This window comes from Siphateles boraxobius, unplaced genomic scaffold, assembly GCF_051911475.1.
Source record: "Siphateles boraxobius isolate OS27281-9 unplaced genomic scaffold, OSU_SipBor_1 39, whole genome shotgun sequence".
Taxonomy (NCBI): domain Eukaryota; kingdom Metazoa; phylum Chordata; class Actinopteri; order Cypriniformes; family Leuciscidae; genus Siphateles; species Siphateles boraxobius.
Window position 1 is genome coordinate 1,037,023 of NW_027509019.1, and position 22,020 is coordinate 1,059,042.

The following is a 22,020-nucleotide window of genomic DNA, read 5'->3' on the forward strand; positions in this document are numbered from 1 at the left end:
AAGTAAATACAGGTATGTGAGCTGGCTGAATTAACATAATTTTTATGAATATATTTCACATCTACTGCAGTCAGATTGACCGTGGTCACTCTTAATAACACCACTCACATGGCTGTGCACTTGTAATGACACATCAAGGATGTTAAGAGGCTAAAAGCAGGTTTAGAACTTGTCCCATTGAAGTTAACAGGGTGCGAATTTTAAAAAAAGTCGTTTTTGTCTGTACTGACAGCCCTCCAAATGTACAAAAAAATGAGCTCAATGTTAAAATTGACTGGAGTTCTCCTTTAATTAGACAAATTAAAATGAAAAGTGTATTAAAAACAGGCAAATTAATTTTTAGAATGGTAGTAGAGTCTGGTGTTTACCTGCCAATATGTAATGAATTTAACATAGGGGTGTCTATACTTATGCCCCCTGTATTTTAAGGAAGAACGTTTATTTTTTCATTTACAGTATTTACATTATTCATTAACAAAAGAAAATTGGTGCCCTTAAAGGTTGGATTTTTCCTCTTTTATTTTTTATTAAGGCATTAAGATAAATTTCCAAAAGAAGATTTTTTTTTATTCCTCTTTAGCATTATTTCATAAACTCATGAGCAGCACTGTACACTATGGCTATACTATAGGGATGGCTCAGGTTTCTTAATTTGTGAATAGTATTAATTATTCTTTATCCTCTCCAGTCTGACATTAATCTGAAGTGGTGGTGTCAGAAATGAGATGTTGACTGTTGTGTGGCTAATGTCTGTGTGTTTTCATTTCCAGGAGTGTGTGCAGCAGCTTGACATGAGAAATATGATTTCTATCTCAATGGATGGACCAAATGTCAACTGGAAGTTTTTTTCAACGCTCCAACAGGAACATGCAGAGGCGTTTGGAAGTGCCAAGCTTATTGTGGTGGGAAGCTGTGTACTTCACACGCTCCACAATGCCTTCAAAGGTGGCTTCAGTGTCTGGCAGCTGGAGAAAGTGCTCAGGGCATTGCATACAGTCTTTCATAATACCCCTGCTAGAAGAGAAGATTTCTGCACTTTGACCAAGACATCTGTGTTTCCCCTACCGTTCTGTGGGCATCGCTGGATAGAAAACCTACCCGTCGTTGACAGGGCTATTACAATATGGCCAATGATTGTGATGTATGTGGATGCAGTGACACAGAAAAAACTTTCAAACCCTAGAACATCATCCTATGACACACTTGCAGAGGCACGGAATGACCCTCTCATAATGGCCAAGTTGCATTTCTTCATGGCTGTCTCTAGGACCTTTACCACCTTTTTGACAAAATATCAGACAGATGAGCCTGTGATGCCATTCATCAGTAAAGATCTGGCTATTCTCATGAAGGTAAATGTAATATGCCATGGATAGATAAAGTGTATGAAATTTAAATTTTAATTCAACAATTCCCCTCCAACACTTTTTTTTATTTGTATTGTTATTTATATATGTATAAATGTTGTACTGTATATGTTCTCAGAGCTTGCTGAAGAGGTTCATCAAGGCAGAGTTCCTTAATGACATCACAGCACTGCAAATGGTCAAACTGGACACAACTGCCAAGGAAGCAAGGGCTCGCTTAAAGGATGTGGACATTGGATTAGGAGCAGAAGCAGTCCTAAAGGTAAAGGCAGAGGTGTCAAATATCAGACAATGGTTAAGGTACAGGAAATCAAGTTTATTTTTGCATAAAACTTTTAGTCAGTCTCACAGGCCCTCCTCCCCTCTTCCTGTTAGGAACTCCAGAGTAGCCCCAACAGCAGCATAGGTGAGCTCAGTGTGTTGGCATTTAGAAAGGACTGCATGGACTGTTTGACTAACATTGTCAAGAAAATGCAAGACAAGAGCCCACTAAAATACACCATTGTGAGGCAGATGGCATGTTTGGACCCAACGAACATGTTCTCAGACCCCGACTTGTGCTATGAAAGAATGAAAGGAGTTGTTCAGAGGTTTCTGCATGATCACCAGTTGTCAGGAGGCATCTCTGCTGGTACTTAAGATTTAGAAGTCTAGCAGAATGTACACTGTCACACTTAACTTAATGTGATTTTTTTTTTTTTTTTGAGGTTTGTCGGTCTAAACTTTTTCATTACATTGATTTTTATTTATTTAATTATTTTGTGTTAATCTGTTTCACGACAGGTGATGTGATTGTCCAGCAATTTGGAAATTTCTTGTCTCTGGAGGCAAAAGATGAATAATTTTCCTCCTTCCAACCGATGCGTACAAGACTGGACGTTTTCTTGCATGGGCTCCTCCATCAATCCTACCCTGAACTCTGGACTTTCGCCAGGAAACTTCTGCTCCTCTCCCATGGCCAAGCAACGGTTGAGAGGGGCTTTTCTGTAAACAAGGAGATAGAGGGTGATAACATGAAGGAGGACACAGTGGTTGCTCAGAGGATGATATGTGACTACGTCTCTGTCTGTGGGGGGATTCTCAAAGTACCTCTGACAAAGGAGCTTTTGGCAGCTGCACCTTCAGCAAGGTCTCAGTATCGGCTACACCTGGAACAGGAAAAGAGAAAGCATGCGAGCAATGCACAAAGAGAACAGAGAAAAGTTGCAGAAGACCACCTTGAGCAGCTCAAAAAGAAGAAGATGATACTGATTGAGGTAGCAAACAGCCTAGAAAAAGACGCAGACAAACTGGCAAAGATACAAAGAAAAAATCACAGAACTCAAAGAGGTTGAGAAAGAGCAGGAAGATAAATCAGCAGAACTCAGGCATATGCCATAATGTCTCATCAGGCATTTTCTACAGACTGCCAAGCACAGTGAATGTGTGATGAACAGCTTAAAGACAGGAACCGTCCCAGCACCAACCGTGGCCTGACGGCCGGGTGAAATAATTCTAGTCCTAATCATCTCTTACATTAGTACTAATCTAAGTAACGCTGCGTTACTGTATTCCCCGAACGTGATTTAGTTTTTTGTCCAAGGTAGGCTTTCTTATATGCCTTATACAGGCATGCCTCTGTTTCAAGTGTTCATATTGTGCACATGCACATTGTTATACATTGGTAAGTACACTCTTTTGGGAACGCTTTCTCAAGTGCCACAGTGTTTTGTTTATTATATAAAAGGATTGTTTTCCAAGTATATTCACAAAAGCTCAGGAGTAGACAAAATTATTTGTCATGTAGACATAAGAACACACACACACACTTATTCCCACACACCCCCGCAAAACACTCTTACACTGCTGTCTACTCTCTGTCCATGAGTCCTCCACAAACTGCAATCCATCCATCTGAGTTTCTCCCTCTCTGTCACACACACACATTCTATTATGTAAATGTCTTCATTTTAAAAGGAGCTGGAATTGTCATTTATTTGTTATTTTATTTATTTTGTTCAAAATGAACTTTCTTTATATTTACTTATAAAATAAGTATTTGTTCATTGGACCTAAATGTTTAGAAAATGTTGTATTAATAAATATAATTTAGGACAGAAATGACATTGTTGTGTTATTCTTTCGCATTACACACATTTAGTCAATGTTCTGAAACTCAATTGGTAATGTCATTATACCATACTGTTCATTTTGAATTTTTTCATTTTGATTTGTATTTCCATCGTAAGTTTGGTCTTAAATTTCATTTAGAAGTGGTATTAAAAAGTCTTAAAAAGTCTTACATTTAAATTGTTTATACCTGTAGCCACCCTGAATAAGAAAATATTGCTCTTACCTCATAGGTGACTTTGTTTGTGTGATCTGCCAAGTCCCCCAGCCACGGCTCTCATCGACATCGGCCTCAGACCACTCCTGGCTGTCACTTGCCAATTTTATGTTGTGGGGAAAAGTAATCTCTTTCTTGCAAATGAAGCTCAAGAGTTCCGGAGTTTCCAGAATCAGAAAAACCATAAATCTGTAATTTCGCAATAACCAAGTGACATAATGTCTTGTAAGATTCAACCCCATCCCTCCTGTTTTCCCTCCATTAAGTTCTACATATTCTGCCTTTCTCTCTAATTGTGTCATTCTGCCAGTTGATGATCAAGTTTCTCATAGGCAAAATGTAACATTCTAGAAGGAATCTCCAATCAACTCTTCCCAGAGGCAAGAAACTTCAACGTGACACTTCTTCACAATGGTCTTTTATTCTTTCACCATCACTTGTCGTTTACTTGAAAATCCCTGACTAAGCAAAAACTGCTCAGTGGCTGCACAAAATCCTCCTCTTGACCTTTGACATCACAGTCACATAAGGCCTTAAAACACATCTGGCTTTTATAGTATTTAAACTAGTTCTACAATTGTTTTCTATAGAATGGATAAAATAGTTCAACACATTTTGCTTAACATCTCCTCAAATAAGTTTTGAATAACAAGGGTAACTAAGTGATTGTCATTTTTTAATAACAAATAAATCACAATTGCCTCACTATTGGCCGACGCTGGTCACGTGATCACCACAACATATGAGTGTGATTCTGACCCAAGAGCTGGGCAATAGTGAGGCGATGTTCTGGTGTAGAACCAGGAAGTGTTGCACTGTTTACACACATCAATAGTGAAGGAGATTGATGTGGAAGAGAAGAGATTGTTGAATAAAGTTGTTTTTTGGGGTTATGGTGAACGGTGTTTGCAAGACATGAGGGGGGAGTAGTTAATGACAGAATTTTTGAATGATCTAATCCTTTAACTCTTTCTAACAGAATATTCTGTTGTATGAATATCTGAGTATGTCAAAAAACAAACAAACAGAGCCTCTGCTTTTAAACAAAAAAAACGTACTCGGTTACTAACGTAACCTCGGTTCTCTCTAGAGAGGGAACGAGTACTGCTTAATATCTTACGCTATGGGGAAAACCTCTTTTCCACGAGTTATTGAAGCCAAAAATTATCCTTAATTTTGAATTAATGTAAAACGCTGTGCAGCAGCATGCAGACATAGGCAAGACGGCTTGCGCGCCTACTGGCTGCCCTGCAGCAACAGCAGCAGCCTATCGAGAGTGGCCCTGCGTGACCACTGCGTGATCCAATGGGGGCATTTCGCGCCCATTTCGTCACATCCCGCCAGAAAAGGCGTGGTCTCGCCCCATAAATATAGCTCGATTAGGCTGGTACAACTGGTTTTCATCGCCGAAGCGAACCAGAGCTGTGTATGCAGGGCAAGATACGCAGTACTCGTTCCCTCTCTAGAGAGAACCGAGGTTACATTAGTAACGGAGTACGTTCCCTTACGAGAGTATCTCTCGTACTGCGTAATATCTTACGCTATGGGGAACACAATGCAAAACGCTGTGCGTACTGGGATCCGACACCAAAGTCCCAAGGGCAGTAGCCCGGGGCTCATATAGTGCATAATCACCATAGACTCACAGAGAGTCGGAGAAGAGAGGCTGCAAGCATGATTCCGCATGAAATAGCATCCTACAGGAGCTAGTTATGTTAACAGTGTTTCACACAGACAGGGTGAACGTGTTCAGCCTGAACTGGGTAATAGTACGGGTTATTCAACACCCATGGAGCTGTTTTATCGCTCAGTGAGCGATGCACAAGCAAAACTCAGCATCTGGGCCGGCACAGCGGGGCAGATAGCACTGAATTCTACACCGACAGATGCTTGGCTTGTAAGGCGGGAACCTCTAGGTTATAAAACCTTATAAATGTAGACGGCGAGGCCCAACCCGCGGCCGTACAGATATCTTGCAGGGTAACCCCACTATACCACGCCCACGACGAGGCCACGCCTCTTGTGGAGTGCGCTCTGATACCCAAAGGACACTGCAGGCCCTTAGAAGTGTAAGCCAGTGCTATGGCGTCGACTATCCATCTGGATAGGCTCTGTTTTGATGCAGTAGAAAGGACCCACACCGGGACTGAAGGAGGTCTGGGAGGGTTCAGCCTCCGAGCTCCCTTGAGGAATCGCACGAAAAGGTCGTTTTCCCCAGTGACTGGCCAGACACAGGTTTTGTAAACGTTGCTATGGCCGCCACGTACACTTTGAGCGTGGATGGGGTCCTGCCCTTATCCAGCAGCTCTTGAAGGAAGGAGAGTACTTCCGTGACCCCGCAGTCAACGGGTGAAAAGCCCTGAGCTTGACACCAGGCAGAGAACACAGACCATTTCGAGGAATAGAGCCGTCTAGTAGACGGGCCCGCGCCTGCGTGATCGTGTTTAACACTCCCTCCGGGAGGTTAGCGGGTACCCGTTGATGGCCCATGCATAGGGACCATAGTTGTGGGCGAGGATGCCAAATCGAGCCCTTTGCCTGAGAGAGGAGGTCTCTCCTCACCTGTATCGGCCACGGGGCAGTGCTGGTCAGCCGCATCAGAACTGGGAACCAATTCTGGTTCGTTCAGAGCGGAGCCACGAGCAGCACTGGGCATCCATTTTCCCTGATTCGTTCTAGCACTTGAGGCAGGAGCGAGACGGGGGGAAAAGCATAGAGGGGGCAGCGGGGCCATACGTGGGCAGCGCATCCCTGCTCTTGGAGAAAAAGTTCGGACAGTGAGCGTTTTCTTGGGACGCGAAACAAGTCCACCTGCGCTCTGCCGAATGTCTCCCACAGCAGTTGGATCGTCTGCAGGTGCAGCGACCATTCCCCTGCTGGGACATTGTTTCTGGACAGACAGTCTGGTCCCAGATTCAGGCGACCAGGCACATGCGCTGCTTTCAGTGGAAGCAGGTTGTGCTGAGCCCAGATCAGGAGGCGTTCCGTCAGCCTGTAAAGGTTTCGTGACCTGACGCCACCCTGACGATTTATGTATGCCACCACTAACATGTTGTCCGACCGGACTAAGACGTGGCGGCCTTTTATCTGGGGACAAACGCGCCGTAGCGCGTTGTCAACTGCCAGCATTTCCAGACAGTGTATGTGTAGGAGCTTTTCCCGTTCTGACCACTGGCCAAAGAACGGTCTGCCCTCGGGCAGCGCTCCCCATCCCGATGTGGAGGCATCCGTGGACACCACCGTCACACTCGAGGGAGTCCCCAGACTCACGCCTGACTGACACCAGTCGGCTATTATCCAAGGTTCCAGAGCCGAAACGCATTTCATGTCGACCCTGAGGCGGAACAGACCAGAGGTCCATGCCCGGGGTGGAACTCGCGCTTTCAGCCATTACTGCAGTGGGCGTATGCGAAGCAGGCCCAGCTGAAGTACCGAAGATGCCGAGGCCATGACGCCCAGCATTTTCTGAAACCTTTTGAGCCGGACTATAGAGCCGCGGTAAAAGGATTTCGCGGCGTGCTGAATGTCCAGTTCGCGCTCCGGCGACAGACGTGCTGTCATAGACAGCGAGTCCTGCACTGTCCCCAGACAAGAGATTTTTGGGCTGGGAAACAGCGAACTCTTCACCCAATTGACTGTGAGACCCAGATTCTTGAGATGCTCGAGTAATGTGGTTCTGTGTTCTATGAGCTCTGAATGTGATCGAGCTAGAATTAGCCAATCATCCAAGTAGTTCAAAACTCGCATGCCCTGAAGTCTCAGGGGTGCGAGGGCTGCATCCATGCACTTCGTAAATGTACGGCGTCCTAGGGATAGGCCGAATGGTAGGACTGTGTATTGATATGCCTGGCCCTCGAAGGCGAATTTCAAGAATCGCCTGTGACGTGACGCTATTTGATTTTGGAAAAAGGCGTCTTTCAGATCTATTGACATAAACCAGTCTCCCTGGCGCACTTGCGCGAGGATCTTACTGGTTGGCGCTTCATAAGCACTCTGTTCAGCTGTCGCAGATCTAGAATGGGTCTGAGACCCCCGTCTTTTTTTCGGTACCAGAAAATACCTGCTGTATATCCCCCCTTCGCTCTGAGCCTGAGATAAAGGTTCTTTGGCCCCTTTGCTCAGCAGTTTCGCTATTTCGGCTTGAAGTAGATGAGATACTTCATTGTTTACCGTGGTTTCGACTCGCGCCGTGTAACGGCGGGGATGTCGAGTGAACTGTAGCGAATAGCCTCTTTTTATAGTGTTCAACACCCATTCTGATACCCAGGGAAGCTTTGCCCACGCCTCTGTGTGAATAGCTAGAGGTAGAATGAAATCCGGGCTCTGGCCGCGGCATAGCGGCGGCCACAGAGCTTCGGTGTGCTGAGACATAAACACTGTGTTTACAGTGTGCGAGGCGGGAGGCGCGCCGATCACGGCGGGCAGCCTGGTCGCGCTCGAATTCTCTATGACAGATTGTGGAGAGAGAGTGAGCGGGACAAACCCCATGGGGTTGAGCGTGTCTGTGAGGGAATGTGGGCACGGGACAGCGGGCACACTCACTGCACTGAAAACACCGTCGGCTTGTGCTGACTGAATGTGTGTCGGTTTCGTTTTTACAGATACCGAGGGACACGTATCGTGTAGTGTTTGTGGGCACTGTGTCGTGGGCACATTCACTAAATTTTTTTTTTTTTTCACAATCGACATGAGTCGATTTTATTTGTGCTAGCCCTGAACTGTGGCGGGCTGTGTCTGTGTGTGGGAATGGGCACTGAGATGTGGGCATTCTTACAACACTCATAACACCATCCGCCGTGGCTGGAATACCAGAAAATACACTGTTTTTTGGGGATTTATCTGGGTCGCCGTAAAAATGGCGTTTGTGTGCAGGCAAGCGGGCTGTGGTGCCGGCTTGTTTACTGCGAAATACACTGGAACAGTCACATTGTTTGGAACTGAACGAGCGAGAAGTTTCGGTGGAGTCTGGCCGCGGCGAGACTTAAACACCGTGGGTCTTAGCTGACTGTATGTGTGTTGGGTTCGTTTTACAGAAACCGTGGTACATGCAGTGTGTAGTGTTTGTGGGCACTGGGTTGAGGGCACATTCACTACATTTAATGCACAATTGACATGAGTCGACCTCATTTGTGCGAGCCCTGCACTTTGGCGGGCTGTGTTTGTGTGTAGAAATGAACACTGGGCTGTGGGCATTTTTATTACACTCATAACACCATCGGCTGTGGCCGAAATACCAGAAAATACACTGCTTATATGATTTTTCTGGGTCGCCGTGGAAACGGCATTTGTGTGCAGGCAAGCGGGCCATGGTACCGGCTTGTTTACTGAAAAATACACTGGAACAGTCGCATTTTCTGGAACTGAACGAGCGAAAGTTCGGTGGAAGTCTGGCCGCGGCGAGACTTTTTTTAAAAAAAAATTTTATCTGCTGCGAGAGCTGGTATCGAACATGGGTCTCTCGTGCAGATAAGAGAGCGTCATCACAGTTTTGTGTGTGTGTTGGCGTTTGTTTGCAGGCGTGCGTGTTATACAATAGGCTCATTACTGCAATATTGACATTTTCAGCCGCTCAGACTACGAGGAGCTGAGAAGTGTTTGAGAAATGGAGATTGGTCCGGCCTCGGCGGGACAAAAACACACTCTTTCCTCATTTCGCCGGTGACGCGTGCCCACGGGTTGAGAGCGTCATCACAGTTTTGTGTGTTTCGGCGTTTGTTTGCAGGTGTGCGTGTTGTAACGTAAAGAAAGCTAGCCGCGCCGCGGTTTTGATGCTGGCCCGTTTCCCTGACGACTCGCGGGTAGAGGGGGGAGGTCCACAGAGCTCGCCCAGTCCTCACTGTCGTTGTCCGTCAGCGAGCGACTCGAGTGAAGCTGGTGAAGCTGGCGGGCGAATCGGCGAGCTTTCACGGGCTGGAGAAGGCTCGGGGACCCGCTGAGTACAGCGCTTTTACGGCGCGGCACTACAGCGGGCGGAAGAGCAGGCTCTGAGAAGGATGCCAGGCGAGTCCTCAGAGTCAACATGGGCATCAGCTCGTAATGAGGGCATTCACCGTCAGCGAGCGCGAGAGCCGCGTTATCCTCACCCAGGCAGGAAGTGCAGATGACGGTCCCCGTCGCTGAGTGTGGCTCGGCACAAGCCGCAGGATCTTTGCATCTTTAAAAAGACGCAGTTCTTTTAGGAGAGAGAGAGAGATATATAGTGAGTGTGTGAGTCGCAGCGGCGAACACACACTCTTAGCATTGAAAGGATATAGACGCCGGAAAGCGTAGCAGGTACGGAGGCTGAAGGCGTCAAGGTGAAGGCCAGAGGCTTCAGGCTCGAAGGCTCGTCCCGCAGAAGGCTTTCTGTCAACGGCGCGGCTTCTCACTCCGGATCCAGCGACGCAGTAGTGCTTCGCTGAAGAGATGAAAATCAGTTGTACCAGCCTAATCGAGCTATATTTATAAAGCGAGACCACTCCTTTTCTGGCGGGACGCGACGAAACGGGCGCGAAATGCCCCCATTGGATATGTGTCACGTAGGGATCTGTGTCTCGATAGGCCGCTGCTGTTGCCGCAGGGCAGCCATCTTGCCTATGTCTGCATGCTGCTGCACAGCGTTTTACATTTATTCAAAATTAAGGATAATTTTTGGCTTCAATATCTCGTGGAAAAGAGGTTTTCCCCATAGCGTAAGATATTACGCAGAACGAGAGATACTCTCGTAAGAGAACATTTTATTCTAGCTTAATGCACTGTTGTTTTTTTTTTTTTATCAACACTTGAATGTGGGTTCAATTTAATACAAATTAAAAAAGCAGCACATTTTTGTAACAAAAAGCTGAGAATTGTTTTTTTCCCAAAGACTACAATGTGCATTAGGGGTGGGCGGATCAATTTAAATATCGATAGTATCGATGCCAACACTGGTATTGGTATCAGATTTTAATTTAAATATCTCTCCTCTACGTTCATTATACTTTGCTCGTGTCTTCTACCTCTACAATCCTGAGCAAACGCTGCTTTCACATCCATTTGCTCCTCCTCCCCCTCCTGCTGCTCTTCTGTGATTTGTTGTTGTGTCGTCACGTGACTCACTGACACAACGCGCCGAGGAGCACCGAAGGCTGATAATAGCACATTGAATGAGAGATCAGGATGGCCGAGAGGAACATATAAGGGGGATCAGGGAATGTAATTGCACAGGTATATTTGTTCTTTGTTTGTTCTTCAGTAATAATTGTGTGCACTTTATTTCACTTTATTTAATTTGCTTTTAAAACCAGAAAAAAGGGAGAGATTTTTTTTTCTTTATTTCTATTTATTTTTTTAAAAAGGCTGTAAAACATTCATTCTACAGTGCCTAATAACTAATAATTGTGTACACTTCAATACATTAATAAAAAAATATTGCCTAAAGAATTGATCATTCATTCACCTCATTCATAATGACATACTGCTCTCCCCTACACAAAATATTTTTTTTTAAGTAAAAAGTATTGTATCGGTATCGGTATCTGCAATACTGACCCTATATGTATTTGGTATCGGATCGATACCAAATTTTGCAGTATCGCCCACCACTAATGTGCATAAGCAATGCTTCTATCACTAATGCTTCTTCACCTGTGTTTTTATCAGGAGGTTCTGAACTAGAAGATGCATAACAGCACCCCCTACCATAAATAGATAGATAGATAGATAGATAGATAGATAGATAGATAGATAGATAGATAGATAGATAGATAGATAGATAGATAGATAGATAGATAGATAGATAGATTTAAATTCACAACCATAATTTGAGAGGGAGCCAGCTTTTCAATTCTTCAGAATTTTACTCTGTTACGCATGGAATCAGCAGACAAAGCATCGCTCCCAGATTCTGTTCCTCTTCTTGAACCCTCTTCTTTGTTGGGTGTTGTGTGGAAGGTGGTCGATTAGCTCATACAGTGTGAAGATGCAGAAGGAAATCTCATCATAAGCCGTCCTTGTGCCGCTCTCAAACAGGCAGGCAAAGATAGCAACCGCCGGGGCATCAGCAGACATCAGCTCAACATAAGCCAAGTCTGAGTATGCACTAGGGCCATCGTATATGATCCACGGTCCTGACCAACTGTCTGGGTCTCGTGGCAGAAGACTGAGGTAAACTCCCAGGTCTCGGCGGGCGTTCGAGCACGTGGGGTGAGAATAAACCACCCATGTTGGAGGGAGGAAGTTCTGTGGAGACCTCAGAGCCGGGGATATGCTGACAGCTAGTGGGCTGTAGATGGACCTCAACTGTCTCAGATAGTGTTGGGATTGCCCAAGCTGGTAGACTGGGGCTGGAAATCCAATCACACTGCCATGACACCCATTTTTCTGCTCCACTAGTTTCTGCACCAGCTGGCCGTCGTTAAAAACAGCTCCATTATCAAAACTAACGGCCTGCACCCGGCAACCTGATACACTCCGGGCATTGCAGTACAAAATGTTGAGTCCGTCTTCCTCATCTACCGACACCATCTGACACTCCACACTCTCTGGCGCGGACAGCGCCTCTCCAAAATGCCACACATTTCCATGCGTGTCACTATAGAAACAAAACGAGTGTGACGAAGTCTTGCACTTCCTGCCGAAGCAATTTCTGCAGTCAATATGGTAAGCATAGGCTGGGATTATCAGCCTTCCAAATTTTAATTGTGTTCCGTGACCTGGACCCACAGCAAAAGTGGCCCACTCTGCCAGCAATAAAACACACACAAGGGTTTCTTAATTATTTAAAAAACCTGTGACATCATGTTCGTGCAAAATATCCAACAAAGCAGTGTACATGTGGAAATTAAAGGCCAATTCACACCGTACCGACAGACACTTTGGTGAGTTTTGTCGGAGCTTGTTTTCGCCGATTGAACATACTGAATGTGCGTTAGGATGTCTAGGAAGTGACGTGGTGTAATCCATTGGTCTGTGTTAGGTTTGGGAATCAAAATGACTTGAGGTCAGGAATCGGATACTTGTTATAAAATTAATATTTTGATTCCTCTTATCGATTCCTTTGTAGGGCTGTGCGATTAATCGAAATTGTACTAAAATCGCGATTTGAGCATGCGTGTTTTTTAAATCGCTTCAAGTAGTTCCCTCCGCTGCTGCTGTCAGTCATTCTCCATTCAGCGTTCAAACAGCCCGTCGCGTTCGGTTACGACAGTCAACGATGAAACTCTCTCCAAGATGATTCAATGTTAATATTATTATACTTGATCTGTAGATAAAGCTCTATGGTTTCGCATGAAATGACTATCTTGCTGGACCTTAATCATGTTCGTTTCTACCGTGTGTCTGTTAGATCACAACACTGGAGAGCACTGTCTATAACTGTTCTTCACGCGCACAGTAACTGAAATTTAATACTGTTAAAAGAAAAGGCTCAATAAACTATTGCATAGATAGATACTGTATAATACACTATGCATCGATATGTCTTTCCTCTGTGCTTTGAACTTTTCTGCGCGCTGTGACTCCATGTTGCTTCAAGCGCATCATTCTGCGCTCTGGATGCACATAATAGCTGTGTGCTGCACTGTATTGGAGTCTTTCATAATCATATCATAATACTCTTGCGCAATGAAAGATTATTAATAGCCTTTTTTGTTCTGTCCTATCTATCATTTCACGAGTTCACACTTACATATAATTCTAGGAAATAAGATTTAATGCGTATTTGGCGTGCTGTCCGGAGGGAGGGCTCCGAGCTCGAACCCAGGGTACTCCCCCCGTATGTAAGTGATTTTTGAACTAGGAGAGTGGAGAACTAGGAGTGTGGAGAAGGGGTGGTGGGGGTCTATATGTACCCTTTATCATTGATTGCTGATTGCTGTCCACTCGTGTTAATTATCTGAACGTGCTCCTCCCGAACTTAGTTAATAAAACTTCATTTGTTGTTGCCTCATTAAACAGCTGTGCTATACTTAATATATGTCTTAATTTTATAGTAGACTATATATAAAATAATTTATCTTTTTGATTTTTGTTATCTTGTTTTTCATGAATGTATTTTACAACAATACAAAGAGCAATGTGTAACGTTTGGAAATATGTTTCAAATTCACACAGAATGCATTAAAACTGTAAAGCATGTCTGTGTCAAAATCGTGATTATTATCGAAATCGGAAAAAAAATAAAGAAATCGTGAAAGTTTTTTTTTGTCCATATCTTCTTTGTGTGCATTTTAATATGACTTTAAACCATTTAAGCGTGAGACGCTGCCCACGTGTAAGTATATTGTGCAGTTCTTAAAGTGAGAGCAGCCTAATATTCCTTGTGCGTCTCCATAATAACACTAATCAAACAAAAGACAGAGAAAATTCACTCGCTGTTCTTGACTGAATAACTTTTGTAACTATATTTGTAATTTATATTTTATTTATAAAGTGCCGTGTTATTTTACCTTTGATTAGTTTGTGTATCTGAATACCCGAACATCTTAAAACTGTTTCAAACATACATTTGTTCAGTTGTATTTATTTGCTGGATTGATAATTTTTTGTTTGTTCTTTTTTAATTACTGAGTCTTTAATAATGCTTGAAATTTAAACAAGTTAGGTTAGTTGTTTTTCTATCGTATTTTTTACTATAGGCAAAAGTTTTCTTTAGCCTGTTGATATTTGTTTATGGTATTCAGCCACAACTAAATGTTTAACAATAAGACTTAAAATAAATGTGAATGATATTATTGGAATCGAAATTAAGAAAGCGATAAGAATTGGAATCGATAAGTAGAATCAGAATAGTTAAAATTCAAACGATACGCAACACTAGACTGTGTCTGTCGGTGCGTTGAGAATTGGGCTTAAGACTGCAGTCTATAATTTCTGCATCCACTGGCACCAAAAGGAATTGAAAAATGAAATTGGTCAGACAAACACAAAGTCCCACCATGTGTGTCACAAGTTGACATGATGGGCTGCTCAAGCAAACAACATTTCACTGTTTACAATCTTACAAAGGAATATTTCACCCAAAAATGAAGATGTGAAACATTATTTGAACCAAATTGTATAGCCATTGGGTTGAATTCACCTAACAGGACATTCATGAAAAACCTCCAGTTGTGTTCCACAGAAGAGTGACTGAAATTTCATTTATGGGTGAAATATACCTTTCAATCTGGGTTAAGAGAGACTATTTTAACATTGGCTTTACGTATCCGGACAGAGGAAAATGCTCTATCAGACTTTACCTTTGATGGTGTCCCCTAAGAGCGTCCTGGTGAGGTCTGTGACGGAGCTCCAGGTGTCCCCTTGGTCACTGCTAGACACGTAGCACAGGCGGGTCACGTTCTTCCCTGTAATTAACTGGTAAGACTCAGAGGTGTGACCCAGAACAGCGATGAAGAACAAGAAGATGGTGCCCGTAAACTCATCATAAACGGGGCAAGGGTTCATTGAGCGGTAGCCCTCCAGTCGAGCGCTACTCAACACCTCCATGTCTTTCCACTGAGGAGAGAGAGAAGATGATTTTTTGATTATGAAAAAACATATAATCTGGACGTTTAAACCTCTGGTGCTTTTTTTGTTTTGTTACTTTTGTTACTCACTTCATTTGAATGGTACGAAACTTGCTAAAGGTTTTGGCACTTGCTATGTGAACACACACAAAAAAAAGCATGGACATACTTTGAACAGGTTAAATGGTCCTGTAAAAAATATTCACACTTGTGCTTCTCGCAGTCAAAAAACTTACTTTAACATTTTTTGAGACATCAAGCTCAAATTTGGAACACAACTTGTTTAGATTTATGACTTTGATTTTCTTGCAGTTTTAGAGTAAATGTGATTTAGTATTAGTATTTTAGTATTAATAGTATTTTTGTGCATTTTTCATAACAATACACATAAAATTTTGTTACTTTTTATAAGTTTAAACTTTAGCAATAATCTGCCAAGTGTCATCTTTGTAAAGAGATCAAAAATTAAGTCTGTGCTCTAAAGCATTCAAGATTTACGACAGTTTAAGTTGAAAATGTAATTTCCAGGTCTATGCTCAAAAAGTGAATAAATGGATTATAAAAACAGCGTAAATATAATTTGGTATTAAAAAAATCCCCTAAAAATACAAAATATTAAATAAAAAAACATTATCAAACTAAAATATAGCACATTCATTCACAAAAAAAAAAATACCATTCTGCCATTTTTTACCGACTCGCGAAGAGCACCAGAGGGTTAATAGTTATAATAGTGTTGCCATATGTTAGAACGCATCTTACTTCCACATAGTTTTTGTAAAAGGTGCCTTTGCGCATGACCAGCAGATGTGCTTGAGCGTCCGCCGGAGTCAGTCTCTCCTCACAGAAGGCCAAGAAACAGCTGGAACGAGGAACGTAGATCAAAGCAGGCACACGGTACGTGACTCCACTCGGCTCCTTCTGGAAAAGTGTGGATCGTGCTGGGAAGTACTGAGACCCCATTGCCTCACATAACTAAAAAATAAATTGTTCAAGTCAGTACCCTTTTTCATATTCCAATTCAAACTCGAATGCAACATTTGCAGTAGTGAACCCTATAAAAGTTTTCCCTCCACTGTATAGCGGCTGGTTTGATGTTTTTCCATACGAGTCCTGAATAATCACATCAAAAATATGCAGAAGTGACAAAAGCGGAGGAGAAGATGTTCACTGCATAGTGGCTTAAACTTAAGCTTTTTTTTTTTTAGCTTGACAGCTCTTGCTTGCCGTCTGATTTTCAAAACGTGGAAAAGAGCAGCATGGACATTCTGCTGAATATCTCCAGCCGTGTTTCACTTATGAACTCATGAAGTCCTTTAAACAAAGAAAAGCCTTCCTAAAGCCTTCCAACTTTCAAGGAAGTAAAGCTACTGAAGTTCTTGGTGATAAAAAGAGTGCTGACACACAAAATACATGCAGAAAGTGTGACAGTCAGTGAGGACTATTGTGTTAAAAGAAAGAGTTGGACAGAAAGCACAGATCACGTCAGCATTTTTACAAAAGGCTTATTCTGGCTTTTAACTCGACTCGCAGCTGAAAAGCAAAGCCTGCCAAGCTTTGTAACGGTTCTTTGTCACAAATAGTTTGTTCATCACAACCATAGTTATGTATGAAATACACAAAAACAAGTTGTTCACTTGCTGTGATCATTTCAATAATCACTGTAATTAAACAGAAAATGTCTGTTTCTTATTATGATAACAACAAAAAAACACCCACGTCTACAAAATCCACTTACTGGTGTGGACGAGCACAAGCATTTTCACAGTCTTTGCTTTTGGGTAATTGTTTTAAACATGTTTTCATTTTCTCAAAAATATTAAAAAGAACGTAACAAACCATTTAGCTAAAAGAATTCAATAAACACCAGAGCACAAAAAGGGTACTTACAGCAGACAGGCAGCGTCGTGAGATGAGTGTTAGATGCGCGGATGTGTGAGATCGAGAGGTTGAAAGTGTGAGAAAGTGCATGTGTTAGTCTGTGACAAGTGCACTATATAGCACAGACTATCAGATGGTGATCCATTGACTGCCATGTTCGCTGTTAGTGCATTGACCTAGAAGTGGGCTTGACTTGTCAAAAAATAAAAGCCGATCCAAGATTACATCTTTTTTACATAGTTTTTCAAACAGTCTTATAACACTTACATTGCTTGAAAATATTGATTAGAATATTGATATAAAACAGATATGTTTCTAATTCTGCGTATCTGAATGTTTGTGAAGGCTAGTCCACTGGTAGTGTACATAGGAATTTACTTTAATTCTACTTCCCAGCTAACAAAAACAAGTTGTCAGAACGGTTTGCTAACATTCCCATTAGGTTAGGAAAACGTTATTTCGGAATGTTTTTTAAACATTGAAAACGTCCAGTTTTTTTCATAGAGAACGTTCCCTGCAGGTTATTTTTAGGTTCTCTTACGAGTAGTTCTCTCGTATTGCGTAAGTTTAGCTTACGCTACGGGAAAGATTCATCTTCTCGAGATATTGAAGCATAAAAATTATACTTAATTTTGTATTCATTGTCAACCCAGTGCAGCAGCTAGCAGACCTAGAGCATGCCATCTCGCCTGCTCATTGGCTGCCCTGCGGGCAACTGCTGCAGCCTACCATTGAGCCCGGCGTGACGTCACACCCAATGAAGGGCGTCCGTGCCTTCATAGCGTCACAGCCCGCCAGAATGGGCTTGGCTTAGCGTATAACACTAGGGGCTGTAGGCTGACTTCCCTGATTTTTCGTCTCTTCAGCGAGCTCTTGGCATCGCTGGATCTGAGAGAAGCCACCGCCGCCGTCGAACAAGCGAACAGCTTAGGACAGCGCTGAGGAAGCCGGCCGTCTTTGCCACTTTCAGCCATCCGTGCGAGCTACGCTATCCGGCGACCAGTGTTGTGCTAGTTACTAAGATATAGTAACTAGTTACAGTTAGTAGTTACTTCATTCAAAAAGTAACTCAATTACTTAGTTGATTACTTACACCAAAAAGTAATGCATTACTGTTAAAAGTAACTTTTTAGTTACTTTAAAAAAAAACATTCCTTAATGTTCCCATTAATGTTCTTTTATGCGTTATGGTCTACACAAACACAAAACTGACTTAAACAGAAAGTAATTTTTAAACACTATTTTATTTAAATCAGACCAGCACAAACAGAATATATCACAAGGATTTCTGAGGTGACTCGCTATGCTGACTCGCGATCTTCGCAGTAGAAATGCACATTTCATACGGATTACATAAGTAGAGACCAGTCTGTAGTCTGTTTTCTTTCGTTTTGAATTGTTCCGTTTAAAAGCAGACATGTCTGTGAGGCAAGTAGGTTACCTTATACGCCGAGTTTCGGTTCATTTATGAGACGAGCTCCAGTTCACGCGCTGGCGCCTTCGTTTCGTGATTATTTATCGTCTGCTATAATTACTTCTTATTTATTAAATCCAGGCAATTGGTTGATGAAACATTGATTAAAATTAAGATACAATTAATACAAACGAAATTCACTTTAAAGAAAGGTTTTGTGCTTTCTGTTTGATGTCTCTGTGAAAGTTTTAAAGCTTATTTTAGTGCCACTTTCAGAGCGCTCACGAACGGAGAAGTGTCACATCCGTAACATTGTTTCTTCCTCATAAATGCGAACGCTAAAAATAAAATAAAATAAAATAAATATTTTGTTCTGTGGAGACTGAGAGCCAACCCTTCTTCATCCGGTGGGTAGTATTACTTTGGTTTGCGCAGTGTAATTCACAGAATTACTAAACAATATTTAAGGCCTATAAAATACAGCCCGTATAAATGTGGATTTTCTAAGCTTAGAAAATGGACAAAATTCATTTGATTCTAATCATATAATGTAACATTATTGTGAAATTGATTACTTTATAGGCTATTTGCTATTAGTATAGTAAATCCTTATGTTTTTATCCGACTAGGCTATGTGTGGGCCTTATGTAAAATACGGGACAAATCACTTCCCTTATTGATTTGATACGGGATGCATCATTTTACTTGTAAATATGGGACAATTCTGTATTTTAAGGGACGGGTGGCAAGCAACCCTACCACCAATCCTACAATGCGTCGCTGCTGCAAACAGGGTATGCTGTAGGCTACACTTCAGCCAAAATTAATTAATTTAAAAAAGTAACGGACAACGCACCATATGGTAACGGTAACGGAGTTAATTTATTTAAAAAGTAATGCGTTACAGTATGAGTTACTGTCAAAAGTAACTGCGTTACAGTAATGCGTTACTGGCGGCTAGCTCTCTTTACGTTACAAGAGAGTTTCCCCACCCTCGCGCCCCCGTTTCGCACGTCATGCAGAGCCCTCTTGAGCTCTCTGCATGACCCTGACGGGCATCATCTGTGTCACATGTAGGTCCCGTGCCCACTATTAGTGCGCGCGCCCTCATACAAACACTGTTCCCAGTTCTGCTTGACCAATGAGCAAGCGGCTAGCTCTCTATACGTTACAAGAGAGCTACCCCGCCCTTGCTTCGCCGTTCGCGCGTCATGCAGAGCCCTCTCGAGCTCTCTGCGTGACCCGGACGGGCAACAACATACGCGACGTACTGGATGCGTGGTAAGAGCAGAAATTTTTATACAGTTCTGCTCGACCAACGAGCACGCGGCTAGCTCTCTTTACTTTACAAGAAAACTACCCCGCCCTCGCGTCCCCGTTCGCACGTCATGCAGAGCCCTCTCGAGCTCTCTGCATGACCCGGATGGGCTTGCGCGCCACCGTCGAAATGTCTCGCCCTGTCAGTCCCCTTAGATAAGGCTACTGCAGCGGTGTATTTGGCAGCCAACGAGCCGGTAATGCAACCCGCTCGCCTGCACACATCCGCCGTTCTCGCGGGGACCCAGCGAAATCTCAAGTGAGTATAATGTCTGGTTATCCGGCTCACGCCGTTGGTGTCTTGAGTGTAGGAAAGATGCCCACATCTCGGTGTTCACCCTTACACACAAACACGATACCCCCCGTGTCTCCTGCAGAGCCCACTCTCTTAAAGCTGGCAAATGCCGCTCGAGTGCTAGATGTAGGAAACGTGCCCACAACTCTGTGCTCACGCCTATTTTCTGCCTGCTCTGTCACACGGCCAGAACAGCCTCATACATGTCAGGTTAAGAATGTAAGTTACGTGCCCGCTCACGAGCGCTCACGCTTACTAACAGACACATCGCCTCCGAAAAGACGCGCGTGTCCCGCTGCAGCCGGACCGCCGTCAAAGTTTATTTCCCTGTCAGTCCCCTTCAAACAGGCTACTGAAGTGGTTCATTTAGCAGCCAACGAGCCGGTTTGTTCACCCTCTCGGCGGCACACAAACGCCGTTTTCACGGCGACCCAGAGAAATCTCAAAAAGAGTATAATGTCTGGTCCGGCTCACGACGTCGGTGTTTTAAGTGTAGTTAAAGTGCCCACGCCCCAGTGTTCACCCCTACACACAAGCGCTTCGAATCTCGTGTAACTCACAGAGCACACTCTCATAAAGCGCAGAAAAGCCGCTCGAGTGTTGAATGTAAGAAATGTGTCCAGAGGTCTGTGCCCACTATCTGCCCACTCTGTTACTCGATCAAAAAAGCAGGTTATGAATGTAAGTCTTGTGCCCGCCAGAGAGCGTTCACGCTTGCTAACAAAAACCTCCCCCCGGGCTCTGCCCGCGTGTTTAAGTGTTATCACAAAACGCAGGGCATTAATAAGACGCTCCCTATCCATTATGATCGGGGCGTCAAATACGCTTGTAAGTCTCGTGCCCGCACACACGCGCTCACACATACAGGAAGCTTTTCCGCCCGGAGCGCTGCTCGCGCGTCAAAAAGTGAAATAAGAATGTTCCCCATCCCTTATGATTGGGACATCTCTCATAAATCAGCCGGTTTCGGCCTTCAGCGAGCAGCCATTGCCCAGAACCGAGAGCACGCCGCGCTTTCGGCTCCGGCTCAGTTCCACAAGCCCGCAAATGTCAGCGATCTGAACCCGGAGGCTATTAGCCCCCTAGCTGGTAACATAGCATCGTGGGAAAATATCCCAGGGATTTCTGAATGGGTGCTGAGCACAATAAAGCAGGGCTATATACTTCAATTAATTCGCCGTCCCCCGCGCTTTCAAGCCCGGACCGCGACGATAGTGAATGCGGAAGTAGCACACCTACTTCACGCAGAAATAGCAAAGCTGCTGTGCAAAGGGGCTATAGAAAAGGTACCGCCTTCTCTGAGCGAGTCAGGTTTTTACAGCCGATATTTTCTCGTACCCAAGAAGGACGGAGCCTCCAGACCTATCCTACTCCAACAAGACTAAGTAATCCGGATGAACGACTACTTCGACAGGCCACTAGGACAAGATTCCCTTGCCCTACGAATTGTCCTTCAGGTAGCTTTGTCAATGACGCATTTGAACAGGGCATACACACACACTCACAGATTTTCTGAACGAACAAGCAGAATGTGGAAGTTGCTCTTTGTTTGGGATAAAACATGTACATAAGTAAAGCAGTCTTAGCAGAGGATGGCTTCGATCCACCGACCTGTGGGTTATTGACCCAGAAAGCTTCCAGTGCGCCACTCTGCTGTAAGCCACCCCAGATGGGACTCGAACCCACAATCCCTGGCTTAGGAGGCCAGTGCCTTATCCATTAGGCCACCGGGGCTGTGAAAGACCTGTGTTAATGTCCCCCCATTACTTTGGCTTTAGTGACAACAACATCATTGGCATTTAAACAAGGCCAGCACACAAAGTAATCCGGATGAACAACTACTTCGACAGGCCACTGGGACAAGATTTGCTTGCCCTACTAATTGTCCATCTCATTCAGGTGGCTTAGTCAATGAGGAGTTTGAACAGGGCAAACACACAGATTTTCTGAACGAA

At 43.7% G+C, this 22,020-nt stretch overlaps 1 protein-coding gene and 1 non-coding gene across 2 annotated transcripts; both read right to left on the reverse strand.

Annotated features, from left to right (window-relative positions):
• Positions 1 to 10,972: 10,972 nt before the first annotated feature.
• neu4 (sialidase 4) lies at positions 10,973 to 16,127 on the reverse strand. Its single transcript, XM_077197386.1, has 3 exons — positions 15,921 to 16,127; positions 14,892 to 15,147; positions 10,973 to 12,392 (listed from the first exon to the last, which is right to left on the reverse strand). The coding sequence occupies exons 1-3, from the start codon at positions 16,119 to 16,121 to the stop codon at positions 11,530 to 11,532; spliced, it is 1,320 nt and encodes a 439-aa protein (XP_077053501.1). The 5' UTR covers positions 16,122 to 16,127; the 3' UTR covers positions 10,973 to 11,529.
• Positions 16,128 to 21,726: 5,599 nt separating this feature from the next.
• On the reverse strand, positions 21,727 to 21,799 carry trnar-ccu (transfer RNA arginine (anticodon CCU)). Its single transcript has one exon. It is a non-coding gene; the product is annotated as a tRNA-Arg (tRNA).
• Between the last annotated feature and the right edge of the window lie 221 nt (positions 21,800 to 22,020).